At 44.1% G+C, this 25,671-nt stretch overlaps 1 protein-coding gene and 1 long non-coding RNA gene across 2 annotated transcripts; one reads left to right on the top strand and one right to left on the bottom strand.

Moving 5' to 3' along the window:
* Window positions 1–200: 200 nt before the first annotated feature.
* Window positions 201–16,421, bottom strand: LOC310742339 (uncharacterized protein). Its single transcript, XM_083571674.1, has 9 exons — window positions 16,328–16,421; window positions 15,583–15,614; window positions 11,460–11,729; window positions 7,425–7,498; window positions 7,271–7,315; window positions 6,160–6,285; window positions 4,725–4,769; window positions 3,395–3,655; window positions 201–1,353 (listed from the first exon to the last, which is right to left on the bottom strand). The coding sequence occupies exons 4-9, from the start codon at window positions 7,479–7,481 to the stop codon at window positions 817–819; spliced, it is 1,071 nt and encodes a 356-aa protein (XP_083427800.1). The 5' UTR covers window positions 7,482–7,498; window positions 11,460–11,729; window positions 15,583–15,614; window positions 16,328–16,421; the 3' UTR covers window positions 201–816.
* A 233-nt stretch (window positions 16,422–16,654) lies between these two features.
* LOC310742643 lies at window positions 16,655–25,229 on the top strand. The gene is made up of 3 exons (XR_014538634.1): window positions 16,655–16,886; window positions 20,311–20,505; window positions 25,108–25,229. It is a non-coding gene; the product is annotated as an uncharacterized lncRNA (long non-coding RNA).
* Window positions 25,230–25,671: the final 442 nt, after the last annotated feature.

The raw sequence follows: 25,671 nt of genomic DNA on the forward strand, positions 1-25,671 counted from the left end.
TCCAAAACGTTTGGAAACCAAAGCGCGGCCAATCAGAAGCTGTGGAAGCCCCGTCGGACATTTGACTTCCAAAAATAGTTCACAAACCGGAACAGTCACTTCCAGGTTTGCGGCGTTCGGGAGCCAAAATGTTCGAGAACTAAGCTGTTCGAAAACCAAGGTATTCCTATGATAAGAACACATGCTGAGTCCTAGGCATATAAGGTTTTGTCTTTTTATTTAATTCACAATTGTCAACAAAATATACATTGCAACAGTAAATCCTTTGGTACTACAGTATCATGAGATGCAACATTCACTCTGATTGTAAAGCTAGATTTCTCTCTCTCTCTCTTTCTCTCTCTCTCCTCCATCACAACCCCCTATGAGACAGAGCAGGAAAAATATGCAGCAAGAAGGGCTTACAGTTCTATAATGGACAGGACAGCTAGTACTGTACATTTAAGGTTGACATCCTCAGCATATTTACCTAGCAGTAAGCATGCACCAAAATCAGTGGGACTTACTTCCAAGTAAACATGTGTTGGATCAGGCTCTGCATTTGCCTGGTTAATACTGCTGCCGATAACTGCTGTGATTGCTGAAATCAAACGTGTGATATGCATAGAATTGGGAGCAAACATTCAAGTAGAAATTGCATTGCCTTTCTCACACTTCTCTCCTTCACACACTCAGCAAAACAAATTAAAAAAAAATTCCCAGAAAAAGCCACCTGTTATGAATTTGGGCTCCAATCCTAGCTGCACCCACACATGCGAAAAATCTGGGGAGTGCTCTTAGATAGGTGTGGAGACAGGAGCCTGCCTGTTTATCCACTTAGAGGGTGACCTCATTGTCCTCAATGCTGTGGTGGTCCTCAGCGCTGTGGTGATGATCCTCAGTGCTGTGGTGGTGATCTTCAGTGCTGAGGTCATGATCTTCAGTGCTGTGGTGGTGATCCTCAGCACTGTGGTGGTGGTCCTCAGCGCTGCGGTGATCCTCAGCACTGCGGTGATCCTCAGCGCTTTCGAAAGTTTGGTTGCTGACACTGTCAGCATCATGGTCATGATGTACCTCTTGGAGTACCCCACTGAGGGCCTTCTTATACTCTCTGCTGTCATGGTTTTCCATGGATACATGGCTGTCATCGTGGTCACTGTCATCATGGGGTTCCTCAGCGCTCTCAAGTTTCTGGCGGCTGTCGTTCTCCGTGCTTTTATCGTGGACCTCTTGGCTGTCTCTCAGGTGACTTGCGTCATCACTTTCAAGGCTTGTGTCGTGGCTTTCGAGAGAATGTGACTTGGCGGAATGGGATTCGCGGCTCTCCACGTCTGGGGTGCTGTCCACGTCATCCGAAACATCACGCGAATCAAACTGCAAGGCCCACAAATGGAAGACAATAAATGGCCACCCAGAAACAGGAGGGATAGCTACAGTGTTGACTAACAGAACAACTGTCGTCTCCAACTACGTTTTACTCATAGCAGACCCACTGAACGAACCCAAGTTAGCCATGTCTATTAATTTCAATGGGACGACTCTGAGTAGGACAAACATTGGCTACAATGCTATGCCTACTTGGAAGTAAACCCCATGACATTCACAGGGACTTTACTCTCAGGTATGTGTGCAGCCTTAAACAGGTTTGGCAGTCATCCTCTTTCTTTAGGAAGCTGTAGGAATGGACAATGCAGCCTAATTTCACCCTGTTTCTGGCTGCATACTCACCACGCCTTTAAAGCACCCCTCCGCAAGGAATATTATATATATATATATATATATATATATATATATATATATATATATACACACACACAAATTTTATTATGGTCCCAGACGAGTTTTACATACCATACTAGACAAGCATAGAATTAAATTTGGATTAACAATCAAATATAATAATAAACAATACGAATATGGCAGCCGTTGGAAAGGTGGTTTAGGTCGTAATCTCTAAAATATTATCTAGAGTTTGCATCTGAGGTCTTAGTCTTTGTAGTTGCACAGCTTGTTCCCTGAGTTTTATGGCAGCTACGCAAAATTTGGCCACCCTTAGTGTGAACTCTGAATCCTTGTCCTCTAACAGAAGACAATAAATCTCAATCACCTCCACGACTGAGTCGCAAAGAATATTGGTAGCTCTGTGAGGGATAAATTAAAGTTCCCATGATTCTTTGTGGAAGGGGCTGTATGCATTTGATGTATGATGTGTATACAGTTATCAGTGCCTCTGGTGCTCAGGCAAAGGTCTGTCCCTTTCAGTTCTCATTTTTTGAAAGAATGCATGAAAGGTCCACATATAAATTGTACATATTTTTGTATGTGCTTTTTATGTAACCCCCCTCCCCACACTTTTAAGAAGATAAAATATGTGCTTTTCAGTCCTCTCATTTGAAATATATATGCATTTCTGTGTGCAGGTTTTATGTTATAATACATATTGTATGCGCACATTTTGTGTGCCAAAACTGCACCAGAAAATCTGCTGTGAAAATTGAACAAATTGCTCCTCTTCCCTAGGAGAACACACACCTAGGAATCTCTAGCAGAACATTCTTAGCAGTTCAGTTTGTTGCTTCTACCCCGGAGTACCCAGGGTGGCTTCCTAATAAAGAATAAACTACATTATAAAATAAAATCAGTGTTTAAAAATAAATAAATAGACACAATCAACAATCCAAACTACCTTCACCAGACTACAACACCTAAATTTATTATGCCCAGATAGTTATAGTGGCATAGAACAGGGCTAGGTAGGTCAGAAAACTTTATAGTGACCTTACGTTTTATTTTTAATTGAACTCTTTATTGGGGAATCCGTCAAAAATTCTTTTTCTTCTGGAGTTTTCATGCTTCCAAACAAAACAAACATGTCTTGGTTAACTAAATTTTAAGACTGGGAATCCCAGAGATTTTGCTTTTCTTTGCTGGGATTGCTAGGACTTTTGTGAAGTCTATCCACCAGATTTTTATTATTTTTATTTTAGGCAGGGAGTTTCCTAAAAGATCATTACTACTTTTCCTTCCAAGCCTTCTTTGCAACATCTTGCTTCCTGTTTCAACTGGCACCCTCACAGCAACCACAAGCGATGCTTTTCAAATATCCAGTGTTTTGAATATCTCTGGCTCGCAGAAGCTTCTGTGAGACAGATGGACTTTTAAAACTGAACATTTGCTTCCTCTTATGCGGTTAGGGAAGATGAATGGAAGGAGAATGAGTTGCTTAGGGTTCTAGAAAAGAATACCCAGACGTACCATAGCATTGCTGCCCCAGGGGAATTAAACCATGACGGCCATAGAGTAAGAATTCTGCTGGCAAAAATGTGTGAACCGTAACAATGGCAGGTGGATTATATATTTCTAAAGAGGTCAGCTGCCTAGCTCTTTTTACTTACAGTACACCTGTAGCATTTACCTTTCCAGATCTTTTGTGTGCCTTTACGGAATCCTCATAATGTACCAGGTCAACTTTTGCCTTGATTCCGTAAGGTACGTCTCCTCTGCCAGTAAAGACCTCAGGAGTGACAGGCAAGGAAAAGGGAGCCTCGGTAGGGGAATCTGTGACGCCGTTTTCGTGTGACTCATCCGACTCATCCGAATCGTCATGGTCATCATCGTCCACATCACTGTGGTCGTCGTCATCTTCCTTGCTCTCGCTTTGAGGCACCAGAAGGGTCTGCAAGGAAAGAGAAGCAACTCAGTATTACAGGATGAAGATGTAACACTCAAAACATGTTTATAGGCCTGGGTGCGCCTGATGACTGCACAACACAAACACAAGCCTAGGGGGAGGGAAAGAGGTGAAAATATTGGGAGGTATGTAGTGATATATGGAAGTGAGAGCTGGACCATAAAGAAGGCTGATTGCCGAAGAATTGATGCTTTTGAATTATGGTGCTGGAGGAGACTCTTGAGAGTCCCATGGACTGCAAGACGATCAAACCTCTCCATTCTTAAGGAAATCAGCCCTGAGTGCTCACTGGAAGGACAGATCATGAAGCAGAGGCTCCAATACTTTGGCCACCTCATGAGAAGAGAAGACTCCCTGGAAAAGACCCTGATGTTGGGAAAGATTGAGGGTACAAGGAGAAGGGGACAACAGAGGACGAGATGGTTGGACAGTGTTCTCGAAGCTACCAGCATGAGTTTGACCAAACTGCGGGAGGCAGTAGAAGACAGGAGTGCCTGGCGTGCTCTGGTCCATGGGGTCATGAAGAGTCGGACACAACTAAACGACTAAACAACAACATGTGGTATGTGGAGGGGAGAATTAGTTAGGCACCCATGCTGTCTGCTGAGTGTCCTCTGCAGATGGCTTTTCCAGCCCTTGTCTAGCAACACTAATACAAACTCCATCTCTGTTTCCTAATATACAGGTTCCTGCCCCCTGCCCCAGGCCATGTAAACTCCCTCCTATGGTTCCTGCACTGGGGGAAACAGTGATCTGCGATGGATGGAAGTGAAGGGCACATGGATGTAAGAAACAATATTCTACTGTTGGAAGTGAAAGGCACATGGATGAAACAATATTCTACGGCAGGGATGGGGAGCCTGCAGCCTTCCAAAATTTGGTTGGACTGTGGCTCCCATCAGCCCTGACAATTGGTCATGCTGGCTTGATAGGGGTTGAAGTCCAACAATGCTGGGGAGAGCCATAGGCTCCTAATCCCTGTTGTACAATCCTAGTGGGAGCACTGACACAGGGGTTTCGTACCTAAGATGCACATGGTTGGAGGAAAATTTACCTGTTGCTCAGTGATCTCATCGCTTTCTTCAGAAGACAGAGAGGCCTGGAAATGAAACAGTTATTTTGTGAAGGCTTGTTTTACACACACACACACACACACACACACACACACAAACACCATGATCCCACTGAATTAAAAAAAAGTCAAATGAGTAGTTTTAGGACAGACAAAACGTCTCTGCGCATTGCATGACTGACTAATGGGATTTGCTGCTACACAATGCAGTGATGACCAGTGGCTCAGACAGCTTTAGAAGATTAGACAAATGCAAGAAGGGTAGGTCTATAAAGGACTCTTATCCTTGACAGCTAACTGGAACCTATGGATTTAGAGGCAGGGAAGCTCAGAATGCCAGAGGACAAGCACAGAGGGAGAGCTATTGCCTTTAAGCACTGCCTGGAGGCTTCCCAGAACTATCTGGTTGGCTTCTGTTGAGAAGAGGATGGAGGCGGCAAGAATTTCCTTATGATCTCTTTCTGGTCAAGCAATTGATAGGTGTTTGGGTTTGGATTCAATTGGAAAGTAAAAAAAAAAAGACAAACCAGAAACACAAAATGAATAGAAAAGTGACCAAAAATTAAATCTAGGAACCAATATGGGGTCCGAGGCAAGCTAAAAGTTAGTCATGACTAACGCCCAGTGGGATTTCCACATTGATCCTATGCATCTTTACTTGGAATAAAGTCCCACTAAGTTCAGTTGAACCTATTTCCAGGCAGGTATGCACAGAATTGCGGCTAGATTGGGATTTTATCCAGCAAGGTCTGTGGAAAATTATCTCTGCTGAAATTCTCTTGGACCAAGAACAAGAGCAAATTATCTGAATGGTTGCCTACCTACATGATTAGAAGAGTACTGGTTCTAGATTCAACCCCACTGTCCCCTCTTGGCATTACAGTACAGTATAAAGGTAAAGGTACCCCTGACCGTTAGGTCCAGGCACGGACAACTCTGGGGTTGTGCGCTCATCTCACTCTATAGTCCGAGGGAGCCAGCATTTGTCCGCAGACAGCTTCTGGGTCATGTGGCCAGCATGACTAAGTCGCTTCTGGCGAACCAGAGCAGCACACGGAAACGCCGTTTACCTTCCCGCTGGAGTGGTACCTATTTATCTACTTGCACTTGATGTGCTTTTGACCTGCAAGGTGGGCAGGAGCTGGGACCAAACAACAGGAGCAGGGATTCGAACCACTGACCTTCTGATCGGCAAGCCCTAGGCTCTGTGGTTTAGACCACAGCGCCACCCGCATCCCGCTCGGTACAGTATAGGTTATATCATATGTTGGTCGTACTCAGAATGGACCCATTGAAATTAATGGGCGGGCCAAATTTTGGTCCATTGATTTCAATGTGAGTGGAACTTAGTTGGGTACAACCACATCTTGATTCTTTAGAGATAGCTTTAACTTGATGGAGAAGAAAGGCTTCGTACCGGCTGGGAGGACTCCTGATGCTCTTGAGACTCGTGGCTGTTCACATGCTCCTGGCTGTGCTCCTGGCTATGTGAGTGATGGTGGTGATGCCCATGAGCGTGGTGTTTATGATGATGCTTGGCAACCTTTAACAATACAAAAAACAACAACGTTGGCATTCAACGTGCAACATCACAGAGACTGGCTAACGCAGAAGGGGAACCAGGGCCTGGTCAATGGATACCCACCCCAGAACTGCGAGAACAAGGTGGAATAGTTAGCAGAATTCAGATCCTACTGCAGAAGTGTTAGGGATGATTGAAAATAATTCAGCTAGTGCCATCTTGAAATCAGTATTGGCCATATCAGGGCTGTGCGCAGTTCTGATTACCTCAACTTGTATACACCATACATTGAAAGCACTTCCTCTCCCCGAACTGTGGTTTCCCCTCACAAAGGTACAATGCTCAGCATCCTTAACAAACTACACTTCCCAGGATCCTTTGGGGGGTGCTTTAAATACAGTGGTATCTCAGGTTAAGTACTTAATTCGTTCCGGAGGTCTGTTCTTAACCTGAAACTGTTCTTAACCTGAAGCACCACTTTAGCTAGTGGGGCCTCCTGCTGCTGCCGCGCCGCAGAAGCACGATTTCTGTTCTCATCCTGAGGTAAAGTTCTTAACCAAGGTACTATTTCCTGAGGTAAAGTTCTTAACCTGAGGTTAGTGGAGTCTGTAACCTGAAGCGTATGTAACCCGAGGTTCCACTGTATATGGTATGAACGCAGCTAAGGCTCTGAGGAAGGTGCGGGAAAGTCAACAAAAGTGACTAACTGTTCAATCTTCTGCATCTTTACTCAGAACAGAAGTAATTCTCGCTGTGTTCAGTGGGGCTTACTACCCAGGAAGAGAGGGTAGGACAGCAGCTATGGGGATGGAAGATGCTCCACTTGGAAGCAGGTCATTGTTTTCGCTTGTCTTCTCAAAGGGGGCACATGAATTCATGAAAAAGAGACTCAGCCTTATGTAATAGGTGTGTGGATCTCAGAATCGTGGAATTAATCCTGAGCTGATATAATAAATCCAACAGTAAAATGAATGGACTGCTAAAATGATGGGGGGAAAGAACTTACATGATAATCTTCAGAACTCTTTGAATCACCATGGTGTTTGCCAACCTTTGAAAAGAAATGCGGGGGAATAGAGAGTCAGTATCGATTCACTTATTCTGCATTACAGAAATACGTGCTTCTCATGGCTTATTTGTTGTATTTGTATTGTACTTACAGGAGCTGCCAAGGCGATGGCGAAGAGACACATGCACAGCACAGCAATCTTCATCATGATGGATTTGCAGTTGACTGTTCAAAAACAAAACAAACACTTCTCTCTTAGGACCAGTCCAAATGCACAGAAATAGTACACGGTATAAGTCTTCTTGGATAGTACCATCTCAGACTTCAAGAGGGAGATAGAATGTTTGCCTAAAATACAATTCTGCCCAATATACTCATTTTTACAAAACACATTTCCCCGTTATCTATATTTTCGCTCATGTATTTGTATATTATTTTAATATGCATCTTTTAAAAAATATATTACAAACTTTATTGAAAGCATATGCATTTTGTTTTCTTTGCACGCATTACTTGGCTAGAGAATTGCACTGCAAAATCTGGAGAATTTCCAAGGATTTCCGTGTTTCACTTTGCATATTGTTTTGGAAAGTGGGAATCAAGTAGATTCACCTTTAAATGTGGACTGAATTAAATTTCTCCCCCATCTGTAAGTTTGCATGTGTGAATCAGCTTTTTCACATTTCCCTTTCTCATGGAAGAATACATTTTTACACACACACACGCACACACACACACACACACACACACACACAGTCTGCGTGTTTTTGTGTGTGTAACCACAGAAAGCTATATAAACAAAGAGGCTAGCATTCTGCCTGTAGAACTTTCTTCTAGGTTTTGCACCCTGATATGATATTTCCCCTCCAAATATTATTCCAGGAAAATACCGTATCAAATCAGAATCAGTTCCCATTGGTTTCCCTGTATTTATGCTATCACTTGACAAAGCTAATCCGAGCAACAGAAGAGACCTTCTGCTGCCCAACATCAGACAAAAGGGAATTAGATTGACTTCTCAATTCAGCACTTTGTTTGGGCTGAGAGATGAAAGAACTGAACGTAAGACCTCTGCAGATAAGATGCTCTTGATATGGTCTGATCCCAGGCCATGACTGCAGTGGGAAAAATCTCTATCTACTGTATATGTGGTGCTGCAAACATGGACTTGGGCAAGGCCCACCCCCTAGATCAAGTAAAACAATAGAAATACTTAACTAACGGACCAATCACGTTGGTTCTGCGCCCCAAGCAAAAGTCCTGCCCCCCCCCCCACAAAAATCCTGGCTACGCCCATTGCTGCGAGTCAACATTGGGAGTTGTAATGACTGGGCATCTGCTGAGGCCCATATCCCAGCAGAGGCCCCTCCAGCAACCCCTAGCGCAGCCTTCCTTAACCAGAGGGCCTCCAGAACGTTTGGACTACACTTTCCATCAGCCCCTGCCAGCATGTCCAATGGCCTGGGATGATGGGATTTGTAGTCCAAAACATCTGGAGGGCACCAGGTTGCAGAAGAGTGCCATAGAACCTCCTGGCCCTACTTCTTCTTGCTGTTGCTACCAGTTTACTTGTATTGTCTATAAGCAAGGGCCATGAGATGAGAGCAAAGTCAAGGAGCATCCTTCCTCTGTCCCTCTGGGCAGTGATGTAGAATGGGTCCAAAGGGGCAGGACTAAACAAATGGGCAGGAGCAACAGTGATGCAGAGGAGAGGGACTACTTAGGAAGGGCGTCTTTGCCAAGCCTTCCCTGCAAACCAAAAACCAAACATCCCTGGAGACCGCAAAACTTACTTCCTAGATGCTGCTGTTTCTTGGAGTTGATTGTTAGAGAAAATGGAACAAACCCCCACTTTCTGGTTCTGAGATCTAGCAAATTTGCCTGACAAAGGGTAATTTTTTGAGATTCTACCAAGGAGCTGACAGTGCTCACAAATAATATAATAACCAACAGGGCGATCCTATATTCATATTCTCAGAACTCAAATTCAATGGAATTTACTCCCTAGTATCTGTGCTTAGTATTGCAGCCGGAGTCGATGAATGAAATAAACACCAAGAGCAAGCACAATATTGACAAAGATTTGTATTGTTACTACATCTTCTGCTACCCTGCCTTTTACATGTGGCTTGACTCATTTGCCCGAGGCATCAAGAGCTGTTTTGGAAGAACCTTTCAATACTGTTTGCAACTGTGGAACACTGCAGTTTGGATTGCATATAGCTATTGAATAGTGTCAGATGTGGGATTAAATCTGTAGGCTCTTGGTAACTTCCACTTCTATGGATCTACCATCCTCAGCATAGTTCAGTCAGTAGAGTATGAGACTCTTAATCTCAGAGTTGTGGGTTCAAGTGCCATGTTGGGCAAAGTATTTCCAGATTGTAGGGGGTTGGACTAGATGATCCTTGTGGTCCCTTCCAACTCTACAATTCTGTGAGTCTATGATTCTAATTCTCAGTTAACTTATTCCAGAGTAGCCCACAAGGCACTCTGTGAGATTTAAAGCTTACAGACTGCAAAAGGACATACACTATTTTATTTTAAAAACCTCTGTCTTGCTCAAGAATATTACAATCCAATAGAATTTACTGATATTCGCTCCATGCAGATTAATGCACCAGTTCTATAAATTTCCACAGACATCAGAGCGCCGTAGTATTGTTGGAGGATAAAAATGTAAGAGGAAAACACTGCCTCGTAGCCAAAGGGAAAATTCTAGAAGAGAGAATTTCCATGGGGGGTCCCAACTCATCAGCCAACAGATTTTCTCTCTTTCTCTGACCCTGCTGCACATTAATATGGATAGGAACCTGAAGCAGAATTTTAATTCTAAGTTGGTTTTGTAATTGATCCTTCCTTCAAAGGCATTTGGAAAGAACAAGCTGAAATTTCCAAATCAGGAAGGATCGCATTGCTCAGTGTGGCACTGCAGGGGGAAAAACTGATGAATCAGGGCTCAGGGGACATCAGAAATTGATGAATCACGACGGAAGGCTAGGTATTAGCAACCAGGCTGATGGGAAAGCTGGCACACTTCACTATGCATTGCCCTTCCTCTCACAAGGTTAATGAGCACTTGTGCTAAGAGAGAAAATCGATGGGAGAACATTGCACCAAACTGTATTTGAGCAAAACCCTTGCAGAGCAAAGTAGGAGTGCTTTTTCAGAGATTAAATGCAAGAGTAATATGATGGCTTTTAGCTAGGTGCACAGTGATAATTAACTGGAAATTGCATGTGAGTTGATGGTACAAGAAGTTAAAGAACTTCCTTGGACAGAGTTAAAGTCAAGCCCAGACCCTCCAGGCCTCTGATCCCAATGCATATGAAATAATAACTGAGCATATACAGAGTGATTTTCCCTATTACCAAGTAATCACATCCTGCATATATGGGACTAAGGAAACAGATTGTTAGTTATGGTTGCCAACTGTTTTTCCTTGACAGGGCTCTTCTGTCTTTTAACAGCTGCATGGTAGGCTGAATATTCAGCTCCTAGTTCTGTGCATTAGGTGGCTGTTAAAAGGCATAGGACCACCCTGCCCCCCAACATAAAGCAGCTGGCTGGCAGCCCTAGTTTCCAAAGCACAGAATCTGAATTTCTGACAAGCTTATTTGTTATATTTTCATCCTCCTCTTCCCCCATGTTATTCTCGCAACAACCCTGTGAGGTAGGTTAGGCTAACAAACAGTGACTGGTCCTAAGTCACCCATTGAACTTCATGGTTGAGCGAGGATTCGAATCCTGCACACTCCTAGTCCAGCACTCGAACCTTTGACTCACACTGACTATCTGCGTGTAAACCCCTAGACTTCAAATATTATAAATTTAGCATCAGGGATGCTGGAATGAAAACTACATCTTGTGCCAAAAGCGTGTGGCATTGGGAGTTGGCAAGGGTACAACTCACAAATCTGTGTTTTTAAGTGGCAGGTTCTGTTCAGCAATACTCTCTCTTTCATAAACCGCTTCCTCCCCGAATCCCTAAACATTCTCCCTAGTGCAGGCAAAAGAGGCGTTGTAAATTATTTTTAAAGCTGTGCACTAAAAGTCTTTCTTTCTCTTCCACTGAAGCTGGAGGAGCTTAAAGCCTCCATCAAGTACTGCTGCACTGCTTTCAGCTTTCTGGAAATATAAGAAGACTGAATAAAATAGGTAAAGCAAAAGGAAAAGGCTCAGGTACCTTGCGTTGTCTGGGTCCGAAGTGTAGTCTGAGGCAGAGGTCTGCTGGTTTGTATGGAGAAGCTCAAGGCAATCCTTGGATCATTCACTCAGATGGTGCGTGATCGTTCTCCTCCTGTTCTGTTGCTTTTCTGTCTGCAGACCTCTGGAATTTAAACTCTTCTTCCAGACACGAGCCGACCAATCCCCACGAGGCGGAAAGGATGAGGTCATGAGGTTTCTTGTCACTGTCCTCCCACCGTTCTCCTACATTTCCTTCTGGGGTTTGTGGCTTTCAAAGCAAACAAGAAACTACTCTATGGTTAAAGCGTTACTTATGTACAATCCCATTAACAGACATTTCAGATCAACGCCCAGCATTCAGTCCTGAGCCAGAGGGCTTTAGGGTCAAAGAACTTTTCATGGCATTTGTTGGAAGGAGAAATAAAATTGGGAGGTAGGTTTTTTTTTTCATGGAACGTCTTCATCTCAAAACAAATCATTAGAAGCTGAGGGTGGGGGGAATATGCGCTGCACACAAACCACAGGGAACAGTGGGGTGCAAATAGCATCTCTGAAACATAAATGACGAGGCAGCTCAGAATTAATCTGTATGGAAACAAATTCTTACAGATTTTATATTTAGGGAGCTTGGAAAGGGGAAGAAAGAAAGCGAAACGCCAGCTTTTGCAATATTTGCCCCCTGTCCTACAATGTGGTTGACCTCTATCACTAGTACAGGCTTATAAGGTAGCAGATCCTTCTTTCCTCATCTGCCAGAATGCTCATATACATTCAACTGGTCCTCATTATTCCTGTTCTTCCTTTGGGATCCATAACTTTATGTAACTACTAGTGATCCATCACTTGGAAAAGGCAGGATAGACGGGCAGCTTTGTGGGAGGGCTTCCCTAGTAAACCAGCCTATCACAGGCCAGATTGTCTTCCTGCTGCCAAATGGGCCAATGGTGACAGTACTTAGGGGGCATTCCACTGGGCGCAGGACCAATTGCGGCCCTTGGCATCACGTCCAGGAAAAGTTTAAATGCCTGGCCTGCGGGGTCTTTCTGTTTTGCTTTGCTGGTTCTCCCATCCTCTCTCCTTCAGATTAGGGTTTTTCATGGATGGTACAATCTTGCTATGAACAATGTCATTAGCCTAATTTTCAGGGGAAGTGCAGGAATTTTCCCCACTTGGCTAACTGGCACCGCCATTTGGGTTTTCGCCTACCTCATAGCAATTGTCACAACTTTGTAAGGCGGATAGGCATTGGGTAAGTCTTGGTTGGAGGGGAGGTTGTAGCCTACACCTCCATGGAAGAAGAAGAAGAGGAGTTTGGATTTGATATCCCACTTTATCACTACCCGAAGGAGTCTCAAAGCAGCTAACATTCTCCTTTCCCTTCCTCCCCCACAACAAACACTCTGTGAGGTGAGTGGGGCTGAGAGACTTCAGAGAAGTGTGACTGGCCCAAGGTCACCCAGCAGCTGCATGTGGAGGAGCGGAGACGCGAACCTGGTTCACCAGATTACGAGTCTACCGCTCTTAACCACTACACCACATTGGCTCTCACTGGGTAAGGGTATCCTCTTAAAAGGCTCTGGGAGGAATGGCTCCTGTCCGATGGCCAGGCGAGGGCTAGGGCCATGCCACTCCTCCACTTTGGGGATGTCCCAATTTGACGTAGGTCATAGTGTGCTCCGCTCCCCCGCTGTCTTCGCCCTTAGAAACATTCCCAGTGGATGGGCAGGAGTGACAGGCGCTGTTGCTTACCACAATGCCTATGGCCAAACTCCACATCTGTAACCAATAATATTGTGGGCTTATTTGATCCCGAAAACCAATATGCTGTGTGTTGTCTAGTTATTCGCACCTTAGGGAACAGGGTAGTCACGGGGCCTTGATGCGCAAATCCTTCTGTTTATCAAGCAATATATAAACTTTACTAAACTAATAAACTAATAGGGAGGCTGCTGCTGCTGCTTGAAGAGGTGGCAAAGTTTATATACCACCTCATATATATCATGGTAATCCCCACTCCCAAATATATAAAAAATTCTCCCAAGTATCTTTAGGGGTCCTTTTCATGCAATGCACATGAAATGTGAAGAAGAAGAAGAAGAAGAAGAAGAAGAAGAAGAAGAAGAAGAAGAAGAAGAAGAAGAAGAAGAAGGTGAATATATTGAATTTTACACATTTTGTATGTAGCTTCTGCAATAAACACATTTTTTTTGCAAAGCAAAATATCTGAATGTCATGCTTTTTTTTTGCACCAATGCATTCCTATATACACTTTACTCCAGTTATATTGCATTTCTGTACCCATTATTCAGCTGGAGAGCTGCATTGCAAAATTCAAAGATGTGTGAATTTCATACTGTGGCTGCGTTTTGCTTTGTGTTTTGTTTTCGAAAGTGCGAATTTGGTGGGTTGCTCCTTAAATGTGCTTTTAATTGAATTTGTCCACCTGCCTCTAGTGAAGAGTGAGAAAAAAGAAATGGCATAAGGCACAATGGTGTCAAACTACTGCAGTGCATCCGTGCCATTTGCAATGCAACCGGCAGACTTTAGGTTAAGGCGTCATGCAGTCCGAAGATTCTTCATGACCTCTTGACATTTATTTCACTGGTACCTTATTTTGAAGCTGCAGAGTGACTAGCTAGCCACCAGAGGGCTCTTATTGACAGCCCTGCTTTTGCAACAGTTCTCCCACCCCCTTATTGAGGTTACCTTGTTTAGGCAGACATAAACAAGATAAAATAAGAGGGGGCCTGGGAACATGTGTTTGGTAGAAGAACCAGTTTCTTCAAAATCAGGGTTGGGAAGACATCGGTGGATTTGAAAGACACGTGGTCGCTGAGTTTCTAGGAAAGCAACGAAAATAAAGTCCAGTTTGAAATGAAAATTAAAATTTGGGTTTCAAATGCCACTTGGCAGCCAACATGTAAATAAGGTCTCTGTGGTCACAGCTTTCCAAAGCAAAGCAGGCTGTGTGGAGTAAATAGAAGTTTACGTGAAAAGCAAACGAAGAACCTTCACTATTGCTGGCAATCTATCTAGCTGGCAGTGGGGAGGTGATGGAGATTTTTTGGGGGGGGGGTGAGTGGGTGGATAGATGAGAAAGAGAAGCAGCCTTTAAAATCCTCTCACCCAAATGGCCCATCTAATAATAATAATAATATTGAAAGCCTGGAATAAGAAACATGTTTATCAATTGAATTACATGTTCTCACTTTCACTTTAAGGAGGACAGACGAGAACAGACTGTTCTCAGGTAGGAAGGGACCGTTCTCTGGTCTCCTGTAACTGCACATAGAACAGGATGGAGAAAATGTGGCCTGCAAGGCATGCTGGGAAAGAAGCAGAGCCAAGGATCCCTGTTACAGAAACAAGTCTCAGTCCATCAAATTGCTGAGTCAGGATTGTCAGCTATAGCATTGGGATTTGACTACCTTCTTGAAATGGGGTTTAGAATTTCTTCATCAACCAGCAAATGTTAAAGATGAAGTTCTTCAGGGGCATATAATCCAGAACACCGTGGACAAGGGTGGGGAGTCTCAGGCCTGGGGGCCCAAATGTGGCCCTCCAAGCCTCTCTCCCTGGCCCTCAGGTTTCTTCCCAAGCCACTCCCCATCCCTAAACCTGTTAAGTGAAACAGATCCAATTCACATAGGAATGAAAAACGTATGTGTATTAATGAAGGTTTGAAATGGAAAAGGGCTAAATATGCATTGCTAACATCTGAATGAGAAGCGACTTTACTTGCATTTGTTCAACTTTTGATTAGATAGCTCATTTTTTAATTGCTCTCGTACTATGCAGCCTACTTGATAATACTCAATTTACAAATGCATGATTCATCCCTGCCGTATGAAATATTGTAAAAGTTCCTCCAAATAACAACAACCAACAAAATGCTGGCCAGGGAGGCTGATGCTGTCAACTTTCCAAGTGAAGAAGAAGTGTATGAACTCCACTGAATGGATAATTGAGAAGGTACTAACCATAAACGTAACCCTCTCAAACCTGGTTCCTCAGCTGGTCACCTACATAATTGGTCCCGGCAGCAGTGGCAGGTAATATATTTCTTGGATGCCGAATCTGCTGCCCCCTGTGGCTCCTGGCACCTGAGGTGGCTGACTCACCTTGCCTCATGGGTGTGCCAGCCCTGGTCATGCTACAGTGTGACAAAGAGACAAAACACAGGAAATAGCTTTAAACATTTATGGTATACTAGCGCAGAAAAAACACACACCATTTTACAAAAAAGGATTAACAAAACCATGGGTTTAATCATGACTACTTCTGGCTCCAGCCCATAAAATTTTGTATGGAAATTCTAATTCACTCCCCAAACACCCCTCACTGAAATTGTAATATGGTGCCACAATAATTCATTCATTCATTCATTCATTCATTCATACCCCGCCCATCTGGCTGAGTTTCCCCAGCAACTCTGGGTGGCTCCCAAAAGAATATTATTATTATTAATAATAAAGCAATAAAATATCAGTCATTAAAAACTTCCCTAAACAGGGCTGCCTTCAGATGTCTTCTAAAAGTCAGATAGTTGTTTATTTCTTTGACATCTGATGGGAGGGCGTTCCACAGGGCGAGAGCCACTACCGAGAAGGCCCTCTGCCTGGTTCCCTGTAACCTCACTTCTCGCAGTGAGGGAACCGCCAGAAGGCCCTCGGTGCTGGACCTCAGTGTCCAGGCTGAACAATGGGGGTGGAGACGCTCCTTCGGGTATACTAGGCCGAGGCCAGCTTCCACATTCTGGATTAGTTGTAGTTTCTGGGTCACCTGGAAAGGCAGCCCCATGTAGATCACATTGCAGTAGTCCAAGCGGGAGATACTAGAGCATGCACCACAATGGCTATGCTATACCTCCATGGTAGGTGAGGCGGTAATGCTCTGGATATCAATTTGTCAGGAATGAGCCAGATCCTAGTGGAACTTTGCAGCCTGCGGCAGGTCAGAGACTTACATTTGACACAGGCTGAGCAAAGAACACAGCAGTCAATGGTGACTCCTCCAGAGATTGGAATGCCAGTTGCCAAGGGAACAACTGAGAGCGGGCTGGAACACAGCCAAAGCTCTCAGGAAGCTCAAACAGGCATGAACAGACACGGAGACAGTCTGTCAGAGCAGGAAGAGGCTGGAGCTAATCCAATAAGTACGAAGAGTTGGTGAATGGGAGGGCTGCTTAGATAGGAAGCAGAACAAGAGACCCAAGGGGAGACAGTTCAATATATTCTGTAGAACCTGGAAGAAGTCTTCAGAAGGGTCATCTTGAGTGATTATGCCGGCGGCTGCATTAGAGCCATCCGGAGCTAGCTGTTTGTTTTTGCAATAAATTCTCCTTTTTAATTACCTACACTCACTGCATTATCAAGCTGGGAACCTGGACACCTGACACAGTTGCTGGAAGTCACAGGAGGGGAGAGTGCTGTTGTGCTCAGGTTCTGCTGAAGGGTTTCTTACTACCATCTTGTTGGCCACTGTGAGAACTGGATGCTGGACTAGGTGGGACACTGCCCTGATTCAGCAGCCTCCACTTATGTTGTTTTCCAGGAAGGGAACATGTGAGTTGGCAAAGGGGGGAATTTGGGAGGTGCACAATGTTGTTGTGGGTGCCTTTCCTCCTCCCCAAATGAATGCCCCACTCCAAGTGGGAGATAACCAGAGCATGCACCACTCTGGTGAGACAGTGCGCAGGCAGGTAGGGTCTCAGCCTGCGTACCAGATGGAGCTGGTAGACAGCTGCCCTGGACACAGAATTGACCTGCACCTCCATGGACAACTGTGAGTCCAGAATGACTCCCAGGCTGTGCACCTGGTCCTTCAGGGGCACAGTTACCCCATTCAGGACCAGGGAGTCCCCCACACCCTCTGTCCTCCCAAAACAGAACAGGCGCTGTGTAGATAGTAAGAATGTTGCCAGAAAGGAACGTTTCTGGACTCCTGAACTTCAAAATACCAGCGCACAAGTTGTTTACAAGATGTTAACTATGACGATAATGGGCAACAGATGGAGAGAGAACATCCTGCATATAATTTGATGTTAGACATATAGGAAGATTATTGGTTGAACACGTGGCAGAAAGTTTGGCAGGAGCAATGGCAAATTGTGGCTGGCCCCACATGTGGAGAAGGAAATTAAGCTTTAAGGTACACATTACAGAGAGGAAAGGGAAGCTTTGGATTTCTAAACCAAGAGACGTGGAGAGGTCTGGGGCACCATTTAGGGAGGGTAACAGGGGCCGCTCTCTCCCGCATGTGATTATTCCTCTACAGCACCTATTATCTTAGTCCATTTTGAATTATGGTGCTGGAGGAGACTCTTGAGAGTCCCATGGACTGCAAGAAGATCAAACCGATCCATTCTGAAGGAAATCAGCCCTGAGTGCTCACTGGAAGGACAGATCCTGAAGCTGAGGCTCCAATACTTTGGCCACCTCATGAGAAGAGAAGACTCCCTGGAGAAGACCCTGATGTTGGGAAAGATGGAGGGCACAAGGAGAAGGGGACGACAGGGGATGAGATGGTTGGACAGTGTTCTCGAAGCTACGAACATGAGTTTGACCAAACTGTGGGAGGCAGTGGAAGACAGGAGTGCCTGGCGTGCTCTGGTCCATGGGGTCATGAAGAGTCGGACATGACTAAACGACTAAACAACAACAACAACAACAAAATCTCAGTCCAGCTCTGTAGAGGAATAGCTGCGCTTGGAATAGTGATTCCTGAAGTCTAAACAAAACTGCAAAATCCTATGAATGCGTGGTACGCAACCTACTTGGCGTCTGCAGTATGTTGATGCATTGGCTACAATAGGCTATCTGTCATGTTAGGTTCCAATGCTCTCTGCAATTCCCTTGTTTTCATTTTGCAGATAGAGGAAACTCCCCAATACAGGTTTGGATATGCTCCTTCCCACCTGTGTGCTGAGGGAGATCACTCAACATCAGTTTTTTTTAAAAAGAGAAAAACAGATGCAAAGAACCCAGATTGAACCAGGGTCATCATGGTATTGGGAGAAGGAAACTTTTGGCTTTCCACTTGTGCTCCTGCCCCCCTCTACTAGCGGAACAACATGGAGAAAGGGTTAACTCCCTCCTCCACCAGTGCCCCTCTGGTGCAGCAGCTTTTGAGCCTGAAAAAATACTTTGCAAGTTCAGTGTTGCTTACATTGACTAGCTGGTTTTCACATGGGGGACAATCCTAGTCTTAACCTGGAGATGCTGGGGATTGAACCTGACACTTTCTGCATGCAAAACAGGTATCAGGAGAGGAGTAGGCAGGAAAGGTGACAACAATCATGAATATACCAAAATAGATAGATACTGGCTTGACCTAGGTTGATATTGTTGTCGTGAGGTATCTGAAAAAAATCACAGCCAATTCTTCTTAAAAAACAAATTACTTTTTAAAAGCAATTTAATTCTTGGATATTGTATATCCAGTGGATGGGCATGTGAATCTGCCCCCCGCACAGGAAATACATTTGCTGTCCCCTCCATCCACCAACCAAACCCTGATAAGGCATCTTGAGGTAGTTGGTGGACAGGATTTTGAGAAGCAATAGAGATAGATAGGCCCATCCCTGAAGTGTTGAGGTCCTAAGTACACTGGAAAGCATAATATATAATTGCACACACAAGTCTGTGAATTACGGAAGTTCCTCGTATGGCCTGATGACTGAGTGCCATTTAGCCCATTTTAGTCAAGTGACTTTTATTTCTCTGTGGAAAATCCAACAACAGCAATACTCAATGGAAACAGTTATTGTGGAAAGTGGTTTTAAATGGCCTTCAGGTGGACATCTTATGACGTGTTGTGCAATCTCGAAAGATGAAGACTGGGTTCTCAAACTGGGGTGGGGGCATATGGCAGCTATAGGAGGTTGTGAGAATTATTACATTCTAGAGAAAGAAAGTGTCCTGTGGCAGACAGTGCTTTCATTCTACTGAGAAACTGCTTGGTTCTTAAATCCAGGGCTGGCCCGCAGGCAAGGCAAGGTGAGGCAGCTGCCTCAGGCATCAGGTCCACAGGGGCAGCAGATCTAAATGTAGCTATTTACTCCCCGCTTGTTCCTGATGTAGGTCTTCACTGACCCCTTCTACCCTGGCAGGGAGGCGGGTGCCATTTTACGGTTTGCCTCAGGTGTCGAAATGTCTTAGGCCGGCTCCGCTTAAAACTATATTGACAAATAGTTCATGACATGTTAAACTCCTTCTGTTTATTAAGACTTCAAGTGGGAGGCTGCAGAACTGAATGCTCTCCTGTATGTATATATGCAGGCATGAATGTGTGTGAGAGTGTGTGTATGAGTGTGCATATATGTATAATAAAAACAGCACCTTTCTGCACATAGAAAACTAGATGCTTGTCACATAGCTTGGTGTTGCATACAGTGGTGCCTTGGGTTACATACGCTTCAGGTTACAGACTCTGCTAACCCAGAAATATTACCTCGGGTTAAGAACTTTGCCTCAGGATGAGAACAGAAATCGTGCTCCGGTGGTGCGGCAGCAGTGGGAGGCCCCATTAGCTAAAGTGGTGCTTCAGGTTAAGAACAGTTTCAGGTTAAGAATGGACCTCCAGAACGAATTAAATATGTAACCAGAAGTACCACTGTATAGGGATTGATGAATTTGCCAGTTCGATCTCTCTCAGGAAGAGTACAAATGGGGGCCTCTGTAAAGGAGGACATGTGGATCTTGGCCCACTTAAGGTTGGCTCCCAAAGTCAGAGTTTTTTTTCACTTGTGCAAATATTTCTGAGCTATGGGGCTCATGCGAAATTCAAGCTTCTTATCCTGCCCAACTGTTTTTCATGTTTTCATCTACTCATTATAACCACAGCAAGAGGAGGAAGACACAGAACATTCCTGATGTCTTTCCAGCAGTCTAGTGGAAATACGTTCCTGGGTGTCTTCTTGGAATTTATCTGTGAGTGGAAACATCATCAGTGGCATCTCACCACAATACAAAGGAAGTCTGAACACCTCCCAGAAATAAACCTATGATTTCATTGGGACAGCCTTACTGACCCATGGCCACAAGGTAAACATTGCGTCTCAAAAACTCACCGGAACTTATGGTTACAGGGCATTGAAAACATTTTTTCAGTAGATTTTACAATAATAATAAAAAAGGACATCCTTATTGTCCAAGCATATAAGAGACTGCTTTCATAATGCATTGATCCAATTCATTGGACATGACCCAGCTAACTTTTGGGGGACTTTCAATGCAATCCTATAAAGCAAGCCTGACCGAGTTCAATGGAGCTTACTCCTTGGTAAGCAAGCCTAGCATTGCAGTCCGAAAAACACGCTTACATATCTCTCAATAAACCATAATGAAGGAAACTTTCTAACGGATAGTTGTGTTGTTCTGCTGCAACAAAAATAGCACCTTAAAGCATGTGGAACATCTCGGGCCTGGAGGCAGAATGTAGCTCTCCTGGGAATGGGTTCATGAAAGCTGTGTTGAAGTAAAGCAACATTTTTTTCTATTAGTCTCTAAAATGCCACATGACTTCTTGTTGCCGCTGTTAACCACTCATGAATCACCAACCAAAAATGGCTCTTTCATTTGCCTGTTTGTATATAGGAACCTGCTTTTACACCACGGCAGACTGTTTTGGCCACCCAGCTGGGATGTATTAAAATGTTGGTGGCGTATAATTTTTTAAAAAATAACAATAGAACAAAATGAAAGACTAGTATTCGTGATATTTTGGTTATTGATGCAGGCTGGAACTAGATGTAAAGTAATGCCATCGTGTTCTGCATTTCTCTGCCACACTGTTGGTTGCTGTTGGAGAGGAGGGTTGGGCACTATATCATGTGCTTCCTTACATGCACATTCAGGAAGAGCAGAGCGTAAATACAGGGCTGCCATTTTGGTTGCCAGCCCTGTGAGCAGTGTCAGCGCCCAGTTCTAGCTATAGCTGCGGGTTCCTTTTTATGGGATAAGCTGTAGGTATTTTTTACGGACATCCTTGTCATTTTGTGCCTCAGGGTTCGGCCATCGCTCGGTTACTTTCACAAACTTTTAAAAAGAATCTTCTGTCACCCTTCAAAAAGTAAAGTGAAAATAAACCCCAACAACACGTCATGGTGTGTCCATGCTTTCCAACCCTGAGGTGAGCCTTGCTTGTTGTCTTTTCCTAGGCTGAGGCTGGGCTACACTGGAACATTTGGATAAATGCCTCCCAGCTATGTCTGGAAAGTGCCCTTCGCATGTTCGTTCTGTATCACTTTACGCCGCATTGTGTGACAGACATTTCTCCAAGCAATGCTTGTGCTGTGAGGTCATTCGTAATTATTAATCAATATTTGAAGGAGGTGCTTTTCTTGTCTCTAGCAACCTCAGAATGTACCTTTCACCACACCAGTACAGTGGTAACTCAGGTTACATACGCTTCAGGTTACAGACTCCACTAACCCAGAAATAGTACCTCAGGTAAAGAACTTTGCTTCAGGATGAGAACAGAAATCATGCTCTGGCGACATGGCGGCAGCAGGAGGCCCCATTAGCTAAAGTGGTGCTTCAGCTTAAGAACAGTTTCAGGTTAAGAACGGACCTCCGGAATGAATTAAGTACTTAACCCGAGGTACCACTGTATTTCCTTGCTCTGCCAGAGTTGCTAATATGTCTCTGCTGTGATTTTATTTTTATTCTTTTTTGTAACACATTTTTGTGAGGAGGAAGGAGCTGTGATGCTTCACTTTGCACCATGCCAGCTGACGGCACAGATCTCTACATGAGTTGACCTGCACAACCAAGACTCCAGCTCCTGTAAAAGCCTACACAGTGTGCATAGACAAGTGTGCTCATAGGCTGTCTCAGTTAAGATACCTGTGCACAACAACATAGAACAACAATACAGTGGTGCCTTGCAAGATGAAATTAATTCGTTCTGCGAGTTTTTTCATCTTGCGAATTTTTCGTCTTGCGAAGCACGGTCAAGTCGCAACTGCACCCCTTCAAGCGGTTTTAAGAAAAAGGAAACAAACTTGCAAGACGTTTTCGCCTTGCGAAGCAAGCCCATAGGGAAATTCGTCTTGCGAAGCAACTCAAAAAACGAAAAACTCTTTCGTCTTGCGAGTTTTTCGTCTTCCGAGGCATTCGTCTTGCGAGGTACCACTGTAATAACAATATAGAATAATAATATAGAAATGGATGCATTCCTCCAGAACACACTCTGCTTTTGAAATCTGCAGCCTTTTAAACCAGATACAGTTTCAAAAGAACTTAATTCGTTCTGGAGGTCCGTTCTTAACCTGAAACTGTTCTTAACCTGAGGTACCACTTTAGCTAATGGGGCCTCCTGTTGCTGCCACGCTGCTGCCATGGAATTTCTGTTCTCATCCTGAAGCAAAGTTCTTAACCTGAAGTACTGTTTCTGGGTTAGCGGAGTCTGTGACCTGAAGCATCTGTAACCTGAAGCGTCTGTAACCCGAGGTACCACTGTAATTCAGAGTCAAGCATGCAGTCTCTTCCTGCTGCTAATTGTGGTTAAGCGATTTCTACCTGTGCCAAGCCAAGATGCCCACAAACTGAGCAGACAAGCAAAACCACCAGTGGGTGAGGCACTGATTAGGAGCCACATGACAATGGCTTGCCTCGGTTTCTGTTTGCAGCGTCTGCTTCCTAGCCCCCATGATAAGAAAGTGCATGGAACCGCTTCCCAGATGCAAACTGTGGTTCCTGTGTGTATGTCTGCGTGCAGGCCCTTGTAAACATACCCTAATCTTGCCTGCCCACTCCTGCCTCAAAGGCAGGACTTTCGGTAAGGGCAATGGCAATTAAAAAACCCTACATGTCTCGAATACAATTACACGGTTAGCTTCTTTTTATTTATTCGATGTGTCTGTGTTGGCTTCTTGCTCTGGGGAGAGGAGGCGGGGGTGCTCATTGTGACAGTAAATTGTTGCAATAAAAACAAGAAAAATGAAGCCCCAGACCTAAGTATGATGTAACACAAGGCTTCATTGTTCTTGGACTTTGTTTTCCCACATGTGCACATTTATGAAGGTCGTGCTCTCTGCTATCAACCCCGGCAGAAGTCAAAACACTTGGCTTTCTAAGTTGAGAGTTGGCTCAAGACATTGAGCCATTGGAAGCACTTGCAGCCTCACACAATTTTGGAGGTGGGTTCTTCTTCTTCTTCTTCTTCTTCTTCTTCTTCTTCTTCTTCTTCTTCTTCTTCTTCTTCTTCTTCTTCTTCTGTTTTATAGACTACTCATCATCATGACAGAAACTTCAGCGTTGGTTTCCAACATATAAAATAAATTGATTACAGTGTAGTTGTTGGGGCAGGGAAGGGGAATCTGCTACCCTCAAGATGTTGCTTGATCATTGGCCATCATGAGGCTGATGGGATTGGAATATATAAAAACCTGGAGATTTCCGAATGTTGGACTGGGATTGGGTAAACCAAGGTTCAAATCCTCACTGAGCTATGAAACCAAGAAAAGACACATCATCCTCATCCTCAAAAATTTTTATTTACATGCCTCCCACAATCTGACTGGGTTCCCCCAGTCACTCTGGACAGCTTCCAACAAATTAAAACACAATACGACATCAAACATTGAAAACTCCCAGTTACCAATCTAGCTGCTGCATTCTGGATTAGTTGTAGTTTCTGGGTCACCTTGAAAGGTAGCTCCACGTAGAGCACATTGCCAAAGTCCAAGTGGGAGATACCTAGACCATGCACCACAATGGCTATGCTGTAACTCCATGGTAGGCGAGGCGGTAATGCTTCTGAATACTAGTTGCTGGAAGTCACAGGAGGGGAGAGTGCTGTTGTGCTCAGGTTCTGCTGAAGGGTTTCTTACTAGCATCTGGTTGGCCACTGTGAGAACTAGATGCTGGACTAGGTGGGACACTGCCTTGATTCACCAGGCTCCTCTTATGTTGTTTCCCAGGAAGGGAACACATGCATTGACAAAGGGGGAAATTTGGGAGGCGTACAATGTTGTTGTGGATGCCTTTCCTCCTCCCCAAATGAGTGCTCAGGTTATTACCATTATGCAGAAAATGTCTGTTGTGCCCTAAATCGAAGGCTGCCGGGTTTCTAAAACAGAGTTACTGTATTTGCACACTGTGGAATCATTCTCTCTCTGTGTGTTTTAAGCTTGCTTAGGAAATTGTTGTTAAGAAATATGTCTCTTTGGTGGAATGTAATTAGCATCGCTTTCTTCCTGCTATGAGCTATAATTCTGTGAGTAACTGGAAGCAAATATATATATATATATATATTGAGGTTATTCTGAGCCATGGTTTATGCATTTCAAATAATTTGTAAAGTTAGATTTGTAGCAGTAGATGAAGAAGGGGGTGTGCGGAAAAGCCCAGCAGACGTCTCTTTCACTTCCTGTTTAAGTCCGTGGTCTGGGGAGGAGTGCCACAGCCTCTAATGACAGTTGGTTCACTGGAAGAAATTGGTTTCTTCCACAATCTATAAATGTAATTTTAGGGAGATTAAACAGGGCATCACAACATGCATAGACTTTTGTACTGCAATCTTTGGCTTGACATGAACTGGGTAACTCAGATTCTGATCATGAGTAATTTGTGATGCTTGTACCACTAACTTCATTTATTCAGAAACACTTTAGTATTATTATTCAAGGATTTTTTTTCCAGCTGGGACTCACCAGAACTCAGTTCCAGCACCTCTCAGATGAGTGCCATTGCCATTACAGTCATACCTTGGAAGCCGAATGTCTTGGCTCCCAAACAAATCGGCTCCCAAACAATTGAAACCTGGAAGTGGGTGTTCCAGTTTTCGAATGATTACCGGAATCCGAACATCTGGTGTGGCTTCCAATTGGCTGCAGGATACTCCTGCTGCCAATCAGAAGCCACGCTTTGGTTTTTGAACAGTTCTGGGAGTCAAAAGGACTCCCGGAATGCGTTCTGTTTGAAAACCAAGGTACCACTATACAAGAGAACAAGGGGGGTGTTTGTGGTGAGTTCCAGAACCTCTTTTTCCAGAAAAATATAGTGCAGAGAGCCAGGGCAGAAATGTGAGTCAATGAAGTGAGAGGTACCTAAGACTTGTTTCAGATCATGATGAGTTTTGAGGAATTAAGCTGTTGGCTTTTTTTTTTTATAAATATTTATTCAATTTTCCAATTTTATACAAACACAAAAAGAAAAAGAAAAAGAAAAATATTAAAAACAAATCAATTTCAATATCAATTTTTC

The sequence above is a fragment of the Podarcis filfolensis genome (assembly GCF_964270895.1).
Source record: "Podarcis filfolensis genome assembly, chromosome: 9".
In the NCBI taxonomy this organism is placed as follows: Eukaryota; Metazoa; Chordata; class Lepidosauria; order Squamata; family Lacertidae; genus Podarcis; species Podarcis filfolensis.